The sequence below is a fragment of the Pelobates fuscus genome, chromosome 2 (assembly GCF_036172605.1).
Source record: "Pelobates fuscus isolate aPelFus1 chromosome 2, aPelFus1.pri, whole genome shotgun sequence".
Classification (NCBI taxonomy): Eukaryota; Metazoa; Chordata; class Amphibia; order Anura; family Pelobatidae; genus Pelobates; species Pelobates fuscus.
In genome coordinates this window covers 443,040,598-443,058,810 of record NC_086318.1, presented here as the reverse complement: position 1 = coordinate 443,058,810, position 18,213 = coordinate 443,040,598, and the positions used below count along the sequence as shown (strand labels likewise).

Sequence of the window (18,213 nt, the reverse complement as noted above, 5' to 3'; positions counted from 1 at the left end):
CGGCCACTGGCGAAAGGAACATCAGCACAAAAGGCAGAATTAATAGCACTAACACGAGCGTTACAATTGGCTGAAGGTTTAAGAGTAAATATCTATACGGACTCTAAGTATGCGTTTTTAACCACTCATGCCCACGGAGCTTTGTATAAAGAAAGAGGACTACTGAATTCAGAAGGCAAAGAAATCAAGTACGCAGCTGAAATCCTACAACTATTGGAAGCAGTGTGGGAGCCGAAAGAAGTCGGTATTATACATTGTCGAGCGCATCTGAGAGGAGATGGTGATGTAACTAAGGGAAATCGGATGGCAGATAGTGCAGCTAAGCGTGCTGCTGAATCAGGAAGACAGGAGTATGTGGGGCATATAGCTGCTCTAATACCAACCCCACTGTCTCAATGGACTCCAGTTTATACAACTCAAGAAGAGGAGTGGTTAAAGACTGAACCGGGAAAGTATCTGGAGAACAAGTGGTATCAGCTAGAAGATGGAAGAATAGTTATACCAGCATCGCTAGCGGTAGAAATTGTCCAAAATTATCACAACGGGACACATTCTGGGAGAGACAGTACTGAAGAATCTCTCCGGAAACATTTCTACATACCAAGATTGTCCAACTTGACTCAGGCCATTGTACGCAGATGTGTAACGTGTGCTAAGAATAATGCAAGACAAGGACCAGTAAAGCCACCAGGAGTCCAGTTTATGGGGGGACTCCCCATGTCCGATCTACAAATAGACTTTACAGTGATGCCTAAATCGGGTGGACATCGTTACCTGCTGGTAATTGTGTGCACCTATTCAGGCTGGGTAGAAGCATGTCCTACTCGTACCGAGAAAGCAGGAGAAGTGGTGAGATTCCTGCTACGAGAAATAATACCCCGATATGGACTACCCTGTTCTATAGGATCGGACAATGGTCCAGCTTTTGTTCACCAGTGCCTACAACAACTGACTCATATGCTTGGTATAAAGTGGAGGCTTCATACTGCATATAGACCCCAGAGTTCTGGTAAGGTAGAGAGAATGAATAGAACTATTAAGAACCAGTTGGCTAAAATGTGTCAGGAAACCCAACTTAAGTGGAACGTTCTCTTACCTATAGCTCTATTGCGAATCCGCAGTACCCCTACCAGAAGGATGGGCCTCTCTCCTTTTGAAATTATGTATGGGCGACCACCTCCCGTACTTGGTAACTTAAGGGGGGATTTGAGTCAGTTGGGAGAAGGAATTACCCGGCAGCAGGTTGTAGAGTTGGGTAAGACTATGGAGGAGGTACAGAAATGGGTACAAGATAGATTACCTGTGAATATTTATCCCCCTGTTCATAATTATCATCCAGGAGACCAAGTGTGGATTAAAGAGTGGAATAATGTACCGTTAGGGCCCAAGTGGAGAGGTCCTTATGTTGTTCTTTTGTCTACCCCTACAGCGATAAAAGTAGCAGAAGTGACTCCGTGGATACATCACTCCAGGGTTAAACCAGCAGCAGTCGATTCTTGGCAAGTTACAGCAGATCCAGAGAATCCCTGCAAGATCCGGTTGAAACGCACTACTCAGTCGGAGTAACGAGGAATTATTGTGGATTACAAATTTTATTGTTACAGGTGTAAGTGAGAAGGCCATAATAAAGCCTGTCCTCTTACCATCACATAGTGTATAAGCCAGGAAAGTCCCGAAGGGACACCTGTGAAGACGAGCAGAACTCCATTCCCTGCAGCCCTCACATCCTGGAAGCTGAGGTTCCATCGCACGGACGAAGACTGAGGATGACGGCGAAAGATGTGCTTTTGATTGTGTTTATTTATATGTGTTTTTATATTCAGGAAGGTAGAGGTACCGACACTCCTAGCTGTGAGGTATGCATTAAGACTACGAGAACAGGTAACCATATTTCCCAAACCCTAATTTGGCATTCACAATACGAATGTAAAGGAGATGTATCAAGATGTAGATACTTAAATATAGACTATAGTGTATGCCATTTAGGAGTAGGAGAACCTAAGTGCTTCAGTCCGGAGTATCAGCCTCGTACAATTTGGTTGACTCTCAGGAATGGAGATCCTCAGGGGACCCTAATTAATAAGACGGTGTTAGAATCCGTATATTCTTCGGGTGTTCTGCTATTTGATGCATGTAAGGCGATATCAAGTGGTAGAAAGCCGTGGAATGTATGTGGGGATCTTAGATGGGAGAGGACGTATGGGTCTAACGATAAATACATTTGTCCCAGTAGCAAAAATAAATATGTGAGTCCTAGATGCCCAAATAAAGACTATAACTTTTGCCCATATTGGTCTTGTGTGGGGTGGGCGACTTGGGGACAGACAGTAGATAAAGACATGATAGTGACTAAGTTGCCGACTAGCCCATATTGTAAGTCTATGGAATGTAACCCAGTCCATATACTTATTAATAACCCCGACAAGTTCCTAGATAAGTATGGCAATTTATTTGGGTTTCAGATATACGGGACGGGTTTAGATCCTGGGACATTATTGTTTATAGGGATAGAGACTGATACGGTATCCTCCCAGACTCATCAAGTATACCACTCCTTTTATGAAGAGATGAGTATAGATAATAAGATCCCCCATAGCGCTAAGAACCTGTTCATCGACCTAGCTGAAAGTATTGCCGGTAGTCTTAATGTTACCAACTGCTATGTGTGTGGAGGTACTAACATGGGAGACCAATGGCCTTGGGAAGCAAAGGAGGTAATGTCCGGTTCTGAGGCAGTTGACCAACTAATATCTGCACCAGCCGATTATCATTTGAGTGTTAGAGGTAAATCTGAGTGGAGATTAAAGACCTCCATCATAGGTTATGTTTGCATAGCAAGGAAAGGAATAATGTATAATACTTCTGTAGGAGAATTAACTTGTCTAGGGCAAAAAGCTTATGATGATGATACAAAGAATACAACTTGGTGGTCGGCTTCAAATGTCTCAGAACCATTTAACCCGTTTGCTAGATACGCCAATTTAAAGGATGTGTGGTTTGATCTATCCATCACATCTACCTGGAGAGCCCCAGCAAATTTGTACTGGATCTGTGGTAAGAAAGCCTATTCGGAGCTGCCACAGGACTGGGAAGGGGCATGTGTGTTGGGTATGCTCAAACCATCCTTCTTCTTGTTACCGATTGAAACAGGTGAGACTTTAGGTGTTAAAGTGTATGATGTGAATCATAGGAAGAAAAGGGGACCCTTAGAGATAGGTACCTGGGAAGATAATGAATGGCCTCCCCAGCGTATCATAGATTATTATGGGCCAGCCACGTGGGCTGAGGATGGTACCTTTGGTTATAGAACCCCTATTTATATGCTCAACCGTATTATAAGATTACAGGCGGTGGTTGAGATTATCACTAATGAAACATCACAAGCGCTCAATCTCCTAGTGAAACATAATACCAGGATGAGGACAGCAGTATACCAGAATAGATTAGCCTTGGATTACCTTTTGGCAGTAGAGGGAGGTGTATGTGGGAAGTTTAACCTAAGCAATTGCTGTCTTCAAATAGATGACGAAGGGCAAGCAATAGCTGAGCTTACTAGCCATATGGTTAAACTAGCGCATGTGCCTACTCAGGTATGGAAAGGGTACAATCCAAGTAGTTGGTTTGGTAGCTGGTATGAGTGGTTTGGAGGGCTTAAGGCAGTGGTAGGTGGAGTCCTACTGATTTTACTGTTGTGTCTACTCCTACCGTGTCTTATACCCCTAGTAGTTAGGTCTGTGCAAAGCCTGATAGGAAGTATAGCAGAGAGGAAGGCTGCTGCACAGATAATGGCGATATATAAATATAGGGCTCTAGATCAGGGAGAACCAATGCAGGAAGATGAATGTTGAAGATTCACATCATAAGATAAGTCTGGTCTGGTTCAAGGTAACTTGCGGTGTAAGCAAACTAAGGTTATGTGATGCCTCAAGTAATTGTAAAATATCAAGAGGCATCAAAGGGGGGAATGTGGTGGAATCTCGGTAAAAATAAATTTAGTAGGCCGAGATTACCACGTGGCATGTGTACGTGCATATGCTGACGTATCGATCAGTTGGTTGCACGAGGCAAGATACGATCGGTAGTGTACGGAGCATGTGCAAGAATACAGGATATAGTATTCCCCCTCCTCCATTGTGCTGGACAAGCCATGCGGTCAAACAGGAAGTTAATTCTTATATTGTATTGATTGGTCAAGAGAATGTGCGGGTGGAGCTTAATATGGGAGGAGTTATATGCCTATATAAGGAGCCTGCACTATTGTCCGGGGCTCAGAATTTGCTGTATTTTGGTGACGCTAGTCCCTCTGAGTCCCGATCGGTGATCCAATAAAGAATCTCTTCCTTCCTGAAGAAACCTGTGTCCATCTCTCTGTGCTTGGCTTCCGTCAGTTTCTCCGGTATCAATATTTTTAATGAATAGCATAACTGGCTGTAGATACCATTTCTAGTTAGCTAGCTGTTTGTGCAAAAATCTCTAATTTAACATTTCCTTTTCAAAGATTAACTCCAATCCCAAAAATATAGGGTTTTAAGAATACACTGTTTTGGTCAGAGTTACAAGTCCCACTAAAACATATAATAAAGGAACAAATAAAACCGCAAAAAGTCCAATGCTGAGGCCAAGTTCTCTGCACTGCCTGATCTATTTCTGCTAATGCCACTCCATCTCGCTGGGGATATGCATTTCACAGAGGGCTGGCTGAGAGTAGGATATGGGCAGTATGGAGGAGCGGGCATGCCGCCATTGGCTGTCTAGTACCAGCTGGCTGTGCGCTGGTATCAGACTCTCTTTTTTTCACAGAATTCCCATTAGTTACCCGGAACCTTTGTTCGGCCTGATGATGGCCAACGCTGACCCAATGATGCTGCTGGTGGTGGAGTTACACCTCTGGCAGCAGAGGGGTTGAGCTCTGTATGTGCAGTGTTTTGAAATGCTGCTCACAGACTTCTGGCACCAGGGACACTTCATATCAATGGAGTGATTGTTTTGCTTGGGACGACCCTTTAAAGCATTGTATGTACAGTAAAAAACAGGACAGGTGCGCAGCAATGCTTTTTGTGTTACTAACATTGTGTTTTTATCATTGTTTTTCCATTTCTTTTAAATGGTAATGCCAAGATCCCATGAATTGTGAATGTATTGCCCATCCGTTGTGCTAATTCTGCAATTTTGTTTTGTTCCAACTGACCCATTCTCTTTGTTTGTTTCACCAGGTCATGGCAGACGATTTCATTTGACCGACAGCCGATGTGTTTCATCCGGATAGTGGGAACGCACAACACAGCCAATGAGGTACGGCTTTGAAAGTCATTGGGGAACGTCCCCAGCACATTAATCAATCTCTGGTACAGTGAGTTCGTGATCTGCCTCCCAGGGTATGACCTGTTTAATAAAACCCTAAGGCTGGTCATGGTTAATCGTCATATCCTCCCGAGGCAGCCAGATCACGATCTGATCTCCTCAATCACTCGTTAATCTGTAGCAGCAGTCTACTCCAGTTCATTAATATGGCGTTTAAAAAGAGCTGGGCGGGGGAGGGACTCTGACCTCTTTTTGTCCAACTTTGTTTAGAAACGTTAACATTTATTTGATTACTGTTCTACATCTGAAAGATGTCCGTCTGTGAGTGAATCAGCAGATTTGCGAGCGAGTGGACTCACGTATAATGTGGAGGAACTCTCTCTAACTTAACATAATGTGCTAAACTGTGAGAATTAAAGGGATACTATAACCACCAGGAAATTAGCAGCCATCTAGGTGTGGCCCCTTAACTCTATCTATTCCTGTGGAAAGTAACAATATAATCAATACATAGCCATGAACTTCATATTGCCCGGGACATCGGCCATCTACAGGGAAACTCATCATAAAATATGACACAAAAGGTTTTATACAAACAGACCAGAAACAGTGGTATCTGCTACTTCTGCCAAAATCACATTTGGGCTCATAAAGATGCAGCTTTTATAACTTGCATTTATATTGCAATTACTGTAAATTATAATGCAGTAATCCAGCTATAGGCTTCACCCTCCCTCACAAAAATATACGGGAAGCTGTTTTTCTTGAACCATACAAGTACTTGTATTGTCTGTGGAGCAGGGACTTCTGTAAGTTGTAATTCATTGTCAGTTTTCTACTGTACAAAGCATAGCATCTTGGGTAAGATTACGAGTCATCCCAGCCTATGTTCAATATGCAAATTGGTTGCAAAATAGTAAGGATTGGCTGAAATAACTGACAGTCTGACTCGAGGTGCATCACGATGGCTGGGAGAAAAGGGAAGTGGAAAAGGTAGAAAAGAGATGGCTTAAAAATGTCAGTATGCATGAATTAATAATAATTTCAAGATTATAATTTCAAGATTATAGTAAGCTATTAAGAAATAATGTCCAATATCCTTTGAAGGGCACTAAAGACACCCAGGACAATTCATCTCATCTGATGTGGTCTGGATTCAGTGTCCCTGTCCACTTAACCCCGTAATGTAAAACATTGCAGTTACGTTATGTTAAATTGCAAGGTTTAGTCCCTGATACTGAGTCACAAGAGGTGCTTCCCCTGCACAGTCACGTGACTCGGAAGCACTAATTGAATGCATGCATACACATCAGGACCCCATGATTGGACCATCATGGAATAGGCCACGCCTCTACCATGACATCCATGGAAGGGGAAAGGTGAACATCGCTGAGGCAGCTATCACTGGAAAAGTAAGAACCTTTTCTTTAAATAATTTTTATGGCCCCAAAGGGGACTAGTGTCTCTTTAACTAGGGACTGGGACACTAACGCGTGGGGTAATTCTGTCACTGCCTGTCAGTAATGGGGTGTCTCTGGCAGCGGCTGGGTGTCTCGCTGTATGATAGAGGGAGTGATGCATCATGTTACGGAGCTCCCTGTACCCCGGCTGGGTACCTCCGCCAAGGACCGCTTCCTAGCTGTAACATGGACAAACTGCAGCGCTGCTGCCCGCCAGTCGCCGTGACTTGAATGGGGTCCTGGAACCTCTCTGTCCTGGAGCAGGTTAGGGGACTTGCTCTATCCACTCCCAGTGACTGGACGACACACACAGTCCTGGAAGCTGGATTCCTTACAAGGACTTTCACCGCTGAATCCTCGCCGCTTAACAAGCTGGAACAGTGATTAGCCCTTTCCCCTGCCAGTAACCAGACGACACATAGTTCTGGGAGTACAAGCTGTAATGCTTCAATATGGCCAGATGGCCTGCTTTTATACATTTCAGAGTCACAGCAAACAGCCCAGGACACCCACACAAAAAAGGGTAATCTCATGTGCCTGAGAGATAATTGAGTCAGGAACTGTACAAACTCTATTATCTCCAGGCACAGAAAACACACAATTTATAAAACACCCCAAAATACACATAAAATATACAGAAACCCCACAATGTTAAAATATACAGAAAACACTGATAGCCCCGATCTGGGTGACCAACATATACAAAAATCAGCCAGATCGGTTCAGGGGTTCAAGATTTCCATGGAAGTTAATTATTTGACCAACCGCGCACATGGTCCCATACCCAAAACCGCTACATGAAATCAGGGCTAGCGGTCGGTCAACTTTGGTAACATAAAATGAAAGAATTACCGAACGTAGTCTATATTTGAACCATGGAGCTTGTTCCCCTCATCCAGACAAACGGTTCCACCGAACAGTGTTCTTCTAGGATCTACCGAACCGAATGCAGGCAATGATGGAGGTCCAGCGGTGTTCGGTAGTTTCAGTGTCCGATTTTAGTTCCATTAACTTGACGACCAAACACCACTGCCTGCGTTCATGCGAACAAGTTTGCCGCCACCTCATGGTCGTTCATACGAATTGCGGCCACCCAGACGAGCAATTAGAACACTGAGGTGAGAGCCGTACTAAGGTGTTAATAGGGGTTAGCAAGCTCCCGGGTGGTCCCTGGTTCGTTCGGTTCCCGAACGGTATAGGGAAATTACACAAACCAAGCCAGTTAAACAGTCTCTTACAGGTTTCCCTGCAGGGCCCATAATCTGTGGGCAGGAGGTTGGCAAGCAGGCTCCTCCAGGAGATCGTAGCAAACTCACGAGGGAAGGGGAGTTTGTCACACATCACATTTGTATTTTGGCAGACTGTTCTCCTGATTTCCACCTTTAATGCCCAGGCTCCTTTCCATCTCAGTCGGCAATATGTACAATTATTATTATTTTGCCATTTTCTCAACACTGCCTTGACGTCGCTCGCTGGTAGATATATTGTCAGCATTGATTACAAGTATATCAGTTTCGTTACTGTGTGAGGAACATATAACCATCTCATTAGGCTCTTATTTGTCAACTAATGGGCTCCGCTATTGACTGACTTCTTTCTAACATTATCAGTGAGATACACAAAGCATAGTTTCAGCTCCCACAAATTGAAAATGATTAGTTACAAAGTATTTATTCTTAGTCTTTCTCATTTTCCTAACAGACAGGGAGATGGGATTTCATTTACCCCTCCACCTCCTTCCCCTCCTCTCTTTCAAAGGGTAATAAATTATCTAGAAAATGCACAGTGCTTTCAGCAAGAACGAAGGCCCTGGATTGCACTTAGCATATTTATTCAGCTCTCTATTATATTTATACACTGCTTTTCCTTCTGAATGTAAGGCCCCACAGGCCTAAAGTTTAGATTAGCCCATTTAGCCCATGATGCAGGGAATGACCAGGAGGGTAACCGTCCTTCACTGCAGGCTGAGCTTTGGGCTTTGCCTGTGTGCGGAGCCCTGCACTAGGCCCTGGAATGACTAGCAGGAACTTAAGTGCCACCACCGGACATTTCAGGACGAGGAACAAAGTTCAGGAACACGAAAACAGGACATGACGAAAGCCATCTGGAAACAGGAATGGTAAGGTATAGCTAAATAAGCCTCTGGTGAATTTCCTGGATCTAGAAATCAGAAAAATAATGCGTTTGATAAACTAGGAAATGAGAACGAGAAGATCTGGGCCAATTAACCATGAAGTTGTTAATTCGTAGCATCCGGGCCTCTCTCCATTACGGAGAAAAGTCACCACACTGGTTGAGTGGATAGAGAAACCAATTCCTATACGGTTTCCTCCCAAATCCACGTTTGGACTTTGATTCAGCTCACAGTAGTGTTCTCCAATCCTATACACAGATCAGTATCTGCCTGGTTACATTGTCCATTATATCACCCAATACTATCTTGGTACCATTTCGAATAACGGTTTTCTAAAACTCTATTTCTACCTGTAATCCTCAAATAAAATACTCTAAAATATCTGTGAGATCACTGGCCACTTGGTATCCCCAGGAAAATTTCTCTCAACCGGTCAGACTTCTTTCGTCTAATCAGCTTGTCAGGGTACCCTCTGTGAAGCGATATAACGTATGTGGTGCTGTGTAAATTAAAATGAGACAAATGAGGTCCAGTGAAAAAGGTTACTTTAAATCCAGAATGTCAGGTTAAAGAAACCGATCAGAGATATAGAATCCAGCTCTATGGATATCCTATGGACAGTATACATTACAGATGGGACCACGCCGAGCACACAGGCAGAAAGCCTGTTTTAATACTGTTTGTGTCCAGTCCTTTTTATATAATTAATGTCACATTGTCACTGTCCCCAGACAAATTAATCACAAAATTAATTTACTATTTTATTTCCCTAAAAATAAATGTTTTATGAATACAGCTTTGTAAGAAAATGGGCAGTGTGTAATACGGAGCCATACAGGCCTGAGATGGTTTTTAACCATTTTGTGTACCAGAGCCGTGTACGTAGCATTGCTGTAGGCATATGTTTGGCATAACTTCGGCATTTAAAGGTTAAATTAAGGAGCCATCCACCCCCTCCCCCACCACCCCCTTCATTCCCATTATTGCTTGGAAGGCCGACTGATAGCAGACCAGACAGATTCAGGTTTTATAATGTCACTGAATCTCCATCATTGCTGTAAGCAGCGAGAGGAGATTACGCTGACATATTAACACACCTCTCTCAACAAGCGCACATTAACTTAGTCTTTTATTGACTAGTTTGTTTCATGACTGCTTTTAGATCGCCATTAACAATATCTCTGCTAAAGTGCAGTTCACGAAGGTTGGAATTGTAAAATTGAGTCATGAAACTCTGATTGCTCCTGCGCTCCGAGGCCCGAGGACGGGAGTTTGTGAATCATGTTTACTTTGCACCTTTCTGAAGACGTAGTATGTCGGAAACTGTATTACTAGTCAAACACAACTTAAACAAGGTTATCAAGCTTATAGGGATCTCTAATGTTCACTATATCGTGTTCTTACTTTAGATTAATCCCCCCATTCCCCTCTGCAACCACTCATTCCACCTCTCATACCGTTAGATAATTGTGTTTGAAGATCTCTCTCCATTACAGTATTTTTTATAGACACACATTGAGGACCTACGGCGCATGCGCAGCAGTTATCACAACTGCCAATTCAGTTCTTGTCACAGAGCAGCATCGAATCCAATGGCCTTAAGGCCTTACTTGATTGGGGATAGCAGATGAAAAGCATAATGATAAACACTTAAAGGAACACTGTAGTCACCTAAATTACTTTAGCTAAATAAAGCCATTTTAGTGTATAGATCATTCCCCTGCAATTTCACTGCTCAATTCACTGTCATTTAGGAGTTAAATCACTTTGTTTTTGTTTATGCAGCTCTAGCCACACCTCCCCTGGCTATGATTGACAGAGCCTGCATGGGAAAAAAAACTGGTTTCACTTTCAAACAGATGTCATTTACCTTAAATAATTGTATCTCAATCTCTAAATTGAACTTTAATCACATACAGGAGGCTCTTGCAGGGTCTAGCAAGCTATTAACATAGCAGGGGATAAGAACATCTTAATTAAACAGAACTTGCAATAAAGAAAGCCTAAATAGGGCTCTCTTTACAGGAAGTGTTTATGGAAGGCTGTGCAAGTCACATGCAGGGAGGTGTGACTAGGGTTCATAAACAAAGGGATTTAACTCCTAAATGGCAGAGGATTGAGCAGTGAGGCTGCAGGAGCATGTTCTATACACCAAAACTGCTTCATTAAGCTAAAGTTGTTCAGGTGACTATAGTGTCCCTTTAATAGTAATACTGTACAATCCCTTTGGGGTTATGCAGATGGCAAGTCCTGTGAGCAACATGGTTTGATCACATATTATCACTATTTGTTCTCCTTTCAAAGCTTTGTTACTTGTCGCATATCGATTTCCAAACCCACTTTTATGGCTCAACTGTGTCTCTGTTACTGAATTAACCCCTTAAGGACCAAACTTCTGGAATAAAAGGGAATCATGACGTGTCAGACACGTCATGTGTCCTTAAGGGGTTAAAGCTAGTCCTTTTTACGATTAGTATGGTTTTACTTTGTCAAAAATGTCCCAAATCCAGAAATCTGGCTTTAACTTTTTCTTCTGGCTCCTTGGTTCTATAGGAATTTGCCAAGCCCTGGTCTAGGCATGTTTAATGCAAGCGATGGGCAGTTTCAATATACAATTTATATTTATTAAGAAATTTGGTGAACCAACAATGTTAAACATTTACAAAAAGTATGATGTCTGGCATATTTATTCCACTAAAAATGATTTTACAGTAATGTTGAATGCTCATACTAAAATTAGGAAGGTACTTACTTACAAAAGCAAGCAATCCCTTTGGCCCTGGTCGGAAAAACTGATTTGTTTTAATAACAAACTCATATTATTATTGTACCATATTTACCCAATAAAAGATTGGAAAACTTTGCTTGTTAAACTCTAAAAAAAAAAAACAAAACTCAAATCCTGAGGCAAATAGTAATGTAATAAACTACTACTAGGATATTACAAGATATATTTTATTACATGCTTCTTAAATTGGGAAAATTAAAGTGTATTCAATAAAGTTAAAATATGATTCCTTTTAACCTTAAAAAAAAAAAATCTGTGCAAAATAATAACTGAAAACTTGGCAAACCTATTTAAAGTATGGAAATAATCCAATGATGGTGTTCATTCACGTTGCTGTAAAATTGTTATTTTTGGTAAATAGAGTGTTTATCATCGATATGGAAACACAATATACAAGAGATGGATAGAATAATATGGCATCGTGGTTATTATCTGGGAATTGTGGGTAATTTATGTGAGTTCAGAGTGAACCAGCCAATTAATGCTTGAACTCTTGTTTATTTTTCGTTCCAGGTTTTTCACTGCGTTCACTTTGAGTGCCCAGCACAGATTGTCACGCACAAGGACGATGGTAATGAAGAAAGTACTTCTTCGGATCAGAATCATTCAGCACCACAAGGGCTATCGATAGGTCTCCGAGCCTCGAATGGCGGCTCCTTACAATTATTGACTGACCAGAACGGCCGAGGCCAGGGTCAGCAGCAGCAATAAAGCAGAGTATATGAAGAATCTAATGTGGAATGTCGGGAAAGTATGTCTCATTTCCATTCACGCCGAACATTCTGATTTGTATCCATTCAGCATTAACACTGGAAGCTTGTTCCAAGGGCATCATTCCCTTCTATTTGTGAAAACGAGATCAAAGCATGTGGGAGAGAAAATGGGTCTTCAATCCTCATCAAGGAAGCCATTAGTACACAGCCTCCATGGTGGAAACATGTCAAGAGGGCTATCATTACGTAATTGGTCGGATGGCTGCTGAAACGCAAGCTGTGGCTCTGCAGAGGAACCAGACTAATTGAGGAATTTATTGCTTTCTGACAACCTGAAGTAGATTTATTACTAATATATTGTGATTATTGATTGGAAGGCTCTGAATAGCTCACAGTTATTGTTTGTTTTTCTTTGTGTTTGGGACAATCGGTACAGAGATGCAGATACCCTCGCTGTCTCTATGTATTCATCATGCAGTCATCTGAGACTTCTGATCTCCTGGCCGATGTTGAGATATGATGAAAGGCTGCAATGATGCTAGATTACTATATAGAAGATAATTCTGTCCATGGAAATCGCAGCCCTGTGCCATGAATGACCGCGTGTTGGCTGTCTGAGTGAATGTATAGAGGATATTATTTGCCAATGTGCTCCGACATGAAGAAACTTGCAATGTTTTGCACTTTAGTTAAATTTAATCCCCTCAGCTCCCACAGGGGCCAACAACAAATACTGTAAACAAGTACTGTCAGGAACAGAATTAAAAGTATAGTCTATTCACTAATGTTTCATTTAATATGGTTTCTGTGAACTCTACCAGGCTGTGTATACTGTGTATTTCCCCAAGTTTCTGATAGGTGAGAAAATGTAGGACAACACCTAGAAATAGATATACAGATATATAACAATATGGATCCCATGTATGTATTGGTTGATTTTTTAATTTAATGTCGTTTTGTCAGACTGGTTGTCACATGTTTTGGGTTCTGTCTGGTTTTGAATTTCCCTTTAAGTGCCAGGCTATTGCACAGTACTTTGCCAGGCTTGTCCAGCTCAGGGGGGGGGGGGGGGGGGTTGAGGGTTAACATTTACATGGTTTTATTACAGAACATTGAAGATGTCATAAGATCAGTGCAATAAGATAAAGCCTTACAGTGAACCTATCCCGACAGGTTCGTTTTATCTACAAACCCTCCATAAGCAATCACACAGATAAATAGCACATTTTCTATTAAGCGTCTACTTATCTTCCCTGCAATGCTGCTATGCGCCTGGATCCAGGATCCAGAACTAATGTATCACCCATTCCCGATTCCTACCTACATCCCTACCCACACAACACAAGTGGGCCCCCCTCCCCCCCCTCCCCGCATAACCTCAACATGGGGCTTTATTGTCCGAGAATCTCTGTGATGTAGATCTGGAGAATTTAGAATGTACTGGTAAAGAAATTACCATATTTTAATAGTCTTTTTTTGTTTGTTTTTTATCTATATATTTGCTACTACATGACATTGTTTTTATACTCTTTTATTAGAGTATTAATAAGTGTATTCATGGTAGATAGTTGTTAATGTCTTTATTTAAAAGGTCATTAATGAAGTGTGAATACAGCCGTCAGCAATGTATTCTAAGGAACACGTTTTCTAAGTATGTAAAGCCGTTTAGGGCGAGTGGATTTCCCTGTGAATTATTGCTGGTGAGCCTGGATTGCTGATTGTATTGATCAGAGGGAAACCTCTCCTTATGATTGTGTTGAAATGTATGGATCGATAGAATATGTGCTTTAATACACTGTCACCCAAGCACCCATCACCAGCCTCTCTCCATCCTCGCCCCACACAAGCCTGCCGTGGCTCGATATCAATTAAAGGAGACATGTTAATCTACACGGATGTAGAGTCACAATGAATCCTCCCTATTATGTGCAAACCATCGGGGGGCAATTCACCAAGAGCGCTGTTAATTTCACTTTCTCCAACCATTGATTCTACATGTATATCTGGACAACATCAGCCTGAGGTCAATGCTCATTAGCCCAGCTATCTATTAAAATGCTTCTTTTTGGCTAATTCTTTGTAAATGTTCTGACTTGTTTTAACCCTATACAAGCTTTGCACTCCTTGATCTGTTCAGATGGTAGGTGGTATCGTATCGCAAGCATTATTAATCTAATCACTAAATTGGATTATTAGAGCATTACTACTACATGATATCCCTGTGCTATATAATAAACATTTACCTCTTTTATTAGCTTTTATTTAATATTAACTAGCTGCCAGGTTTGTAAACTACTTACCTCTCTACATACCTCCAGATCATTTCACAATTCTGCTCTTTCCAAGCCTACCTGCCATAGCCTGTATGTCCGTACACTGGACAATTCACATACCTACTGATTTCAATAAACTCAGGGTTCTAATACCTTGTCTAACATAAACAGACGTAAAGAGCTGTGTCCCTGTATCCCTAGTGTATTACTGTACGCATTGTGTGAGTACACATACAGAGCTGTATACCTGGTGTAACACATTATGCATTGTGTGAGTACACATACAGAGCTGTATACCTGGTGTAACACATTATGCATTGTGTGAGTACACATACAGAGCTGTATACCTGGTGTAACACATTATGCATTGTGTGAGTACACATACAGAGCTGTATACCTGGTGTAACACATTATGCATTGTGTGAGTACACATACAGAGCTGTATACCTGGTGTAACACATTATGCATTGTGTGAGTACACATACAGAGCTGTATACCTGGTGTAACACATTATGCATTGTGTGAGTACACATACAGAGCTGTATACCTGGTGTAATACTGTACGCATTGTGTGAGTACACATACAGAGCTGTATCCCTGGTGTAATACTGAACTCATTGTGTGAGTACACATACAGAGCTGTATCCCTGGTGTAATACTGTACGCATTGTGTGAGTACACATACAGAGCTGTATCCCTGGTGTAATACTGAACTCATTGTGTGAGTACACATACAGAGCTGTATCCCTGGTGTTACACTGGATGCATTGTGTGAGTACACATACAGAGCTGTATCGCTGGTGTAACACATTATGCATTGTGTGAGTACACACACAGAGCTGTATCCCTGGTGTAACACATTATGCATTGTGTGAGTACACATACAGAGCTGTATCGCTGGTGTAACACATTATGCATTGTGTGAGTACACACACAGAGCTGTATACCTGGTGTAACACATTATGCATTGTGTGAGTACACATACAGAGCTGTATACCTGGTGTAACACATTATGCATTGTGTGAGTACACATACAGAGCTGTATCGCTGGTGTAACACATTATGCATTGTGTGAGTACACATACAGAGCTGTATCGCTGGTGTTACACATTATGCATTGTGTGAGTACACATACAGAGCTGTATCGCTGGTGTGACACATTATGCATTGTGTGAGTACACATACAGAGCTGTATCGCTGGTGTTACACATTATGCATTGTGTGAGTACACATACAGAGCTGTATACCTGGTGTAACACATTATGCATTGTGTGAGTACACACACAGAGCTGTATCGCTGGTGTAATACTGAACTCATTGTGTGAGTACACATACAGAGCTGTATCGCTGGTGTAATACTGAACTCATTGTGTGAGTACACATACAGAGCTGTATGTATTGCTATGGGTGTGAGTGGCTGTATGCATTGCTATGGCAGGTGGGGGGGTTATAGCTGTATGTATTGCTATGGGGGAGGGGGGTATGGCTGTAGGAATTGCTATGAGAGGTGGGAGTTATAGCTGAATGCATTGCTATGGGGGTATGGCTGTATGCATTGCTATGGGGGTATGGCTGTATGCATTGCTATGGGGGGTATGGCTGTATGCATTGCTATGGGGGGTATGGCTGTATGCATTACTATGGGGGGTATGGCTGTATGCATTGATATGGGGGGTATGGCTGTATGCATTGCTATGGGGGGTATGGCTGTATGTATTACTATGGGGGTATGGCTGTATGCATTACTATGGGGGTATGGCTGTATGCATTACTATGGGGGTATGGCTGTATGCATTGATATGGGGGTATGTTGTATACATTGCTATGGGGGGTATGGCTGTATGTATTGATATGGGGGGTATGTTGTATACATTTCTATGGGGGGTATGGCTGTATGCATTACTACGGGGGTATGGCTGTATGCATTACAATGGGGGGTATGGCTGTATGCATTGCTATGGGGGTATGACTGTATGCATTGCTATGGGGGGGTATGGCTGTATGCATTGATATGGGGGTATGTTGTATACATTGCTATGGGGGATATGGCTGTATGTATTGATATGGGGGGTATGTTGTATACATTTCTATGGGGGGTATGGCTGTATGCATTACTATGGGGGTATGGCTGTATGCATTTCTATGGGGGGTATGGCTGTATGCATTACTATGGGGGTATGGCGGTATGCATTGCTATGGGGGGTATGGCTGTATGCATTGATATGGGGGGTATGGCTGTATGCATCGCTATGGGGGGGTATGGTGTATACATTGCTATGGGGGGTATGGCTGTATGCATTACTATGGGGGTATGGCTGTATGCATTACTATGGGGGGTATGGCTGTATGCATTGATATGGGGGGTATGGCTGTATGCATTGCTATGGGGGGTATGGTGTATACATTGCTATGGGGGGTATGGCTGTATCGGATATATTTTTGTTTTTTGCTCCAGAGGTAGAGCATGAAGCTGATAAATAATACCAGCTGTGTATGGTACCTCATCGGTTATAGTATTGAGATTTGTGGCTCACAAATGCGCAGATGTCCCATCTAGTTTAAACTCTTGGCTCTAGTGCTGAAAAAACTGGGGAGATTTATCATGTTCGTCAGACAGTGTTGGACCAGAAATATCTCTATCCACTAAAATGTGCCGGCCTGTTCTGCCCCACCATCAATCTCCCTCACAGTCTACGTTCGCTCATGCCTATTCTAGAGTTTTTGTCCCAAGAACAAAAAGACATACATAGATATTCACTAAACCAGGACATAGCACACAAATTTCACATTTCAAAAATTCCCAGGTCAATTCCTCCAATATCCAGTTTAGTGTCTGTTTCTGTCTTCCCGGGTCTCACCGTTTAATAAATAACTCCTTAATCCATTCTCTCAATTTGAAAGATTTGTCTGTAGAAGTTAAATAGTTGGTTTCCATTCGTTTCCTTTAACTCTCCATCCCTGAATTCCATCCACCATCATAAAGTTCATTCGTTACTCAATTATCATTTAAACAAGAACACGAGATCGACTTGTGTATTTATTACTTTGTCTTTTGTAGCATAGTTAATTCACAAAATCGATAAATAATATATTTGCATATATTTAAAATATGCACATTTGTAAGATTGCTGTTGTGATTTTACACATAAAGCTATGGTTTGTGTTTACAAAGTGGATTTCTTGCTTATTGAGTTTGATATAAATATTACATGGTCGTTAATGTTTAGGCAGTGCTTACATGGGAATTTTCTGTGAAATAGACTGTGTTTCTGCACGAATTTTTGTTTGAGTATAATTTCTGGTGTTGTGTATTCTCCCAATTGTTACTTTCTGTTCATTTAATAAAAGCCAATTAACCTAAACCAGGATTGTGTGTTTTTTTTTAGTTGACATCTTGACGTGAATTATGGGAATTTATCATTAATTCAGTGCTATCTAAATAAAAATCTCTACGGTGTGGGGATGATTCTAATGGAAAAAGTTAATATTTTCTGTTTGATCCATAGTTAGACTTGGGTTGTTTGGTTATCATTTCCAAAGGTGA

The 18,213-nt window shown here is 41.8% G+C and overlaps 1 protein-coding gene across 2 annotated transcripts in view; it reads left to right on the top strand.

The window, feature by feature from the left end:
- BTBD9 (BTB domain containing 9) overlaps window positions 1-13,181 on the top strand; it is a 205,881-nt gene extending 192,700 nt beyond the window's left edge. For both annotated transcript variants that reach the window (XM_063444128.1, XM_063444127.1), the window contains exons 10-11: window positions 5,214-5,292; window positions 12,197-13,181. In XM_063444128.1, the coding sequence (XP_063300198.1) occupies window positions 5,214-5,292; window positions 12,197-12,394 (277 nt within the window). In that variant the 3' untranslated portion in view covers window positions 12,395-13,181. The remainder of the gene's footprint in view (window positions 1-5,213; window positions 5,293-12,196) is intronic.
- The last annotated feature ends 5,032 nt before the right edge of the window (window positions 13,182-18,213 follow it).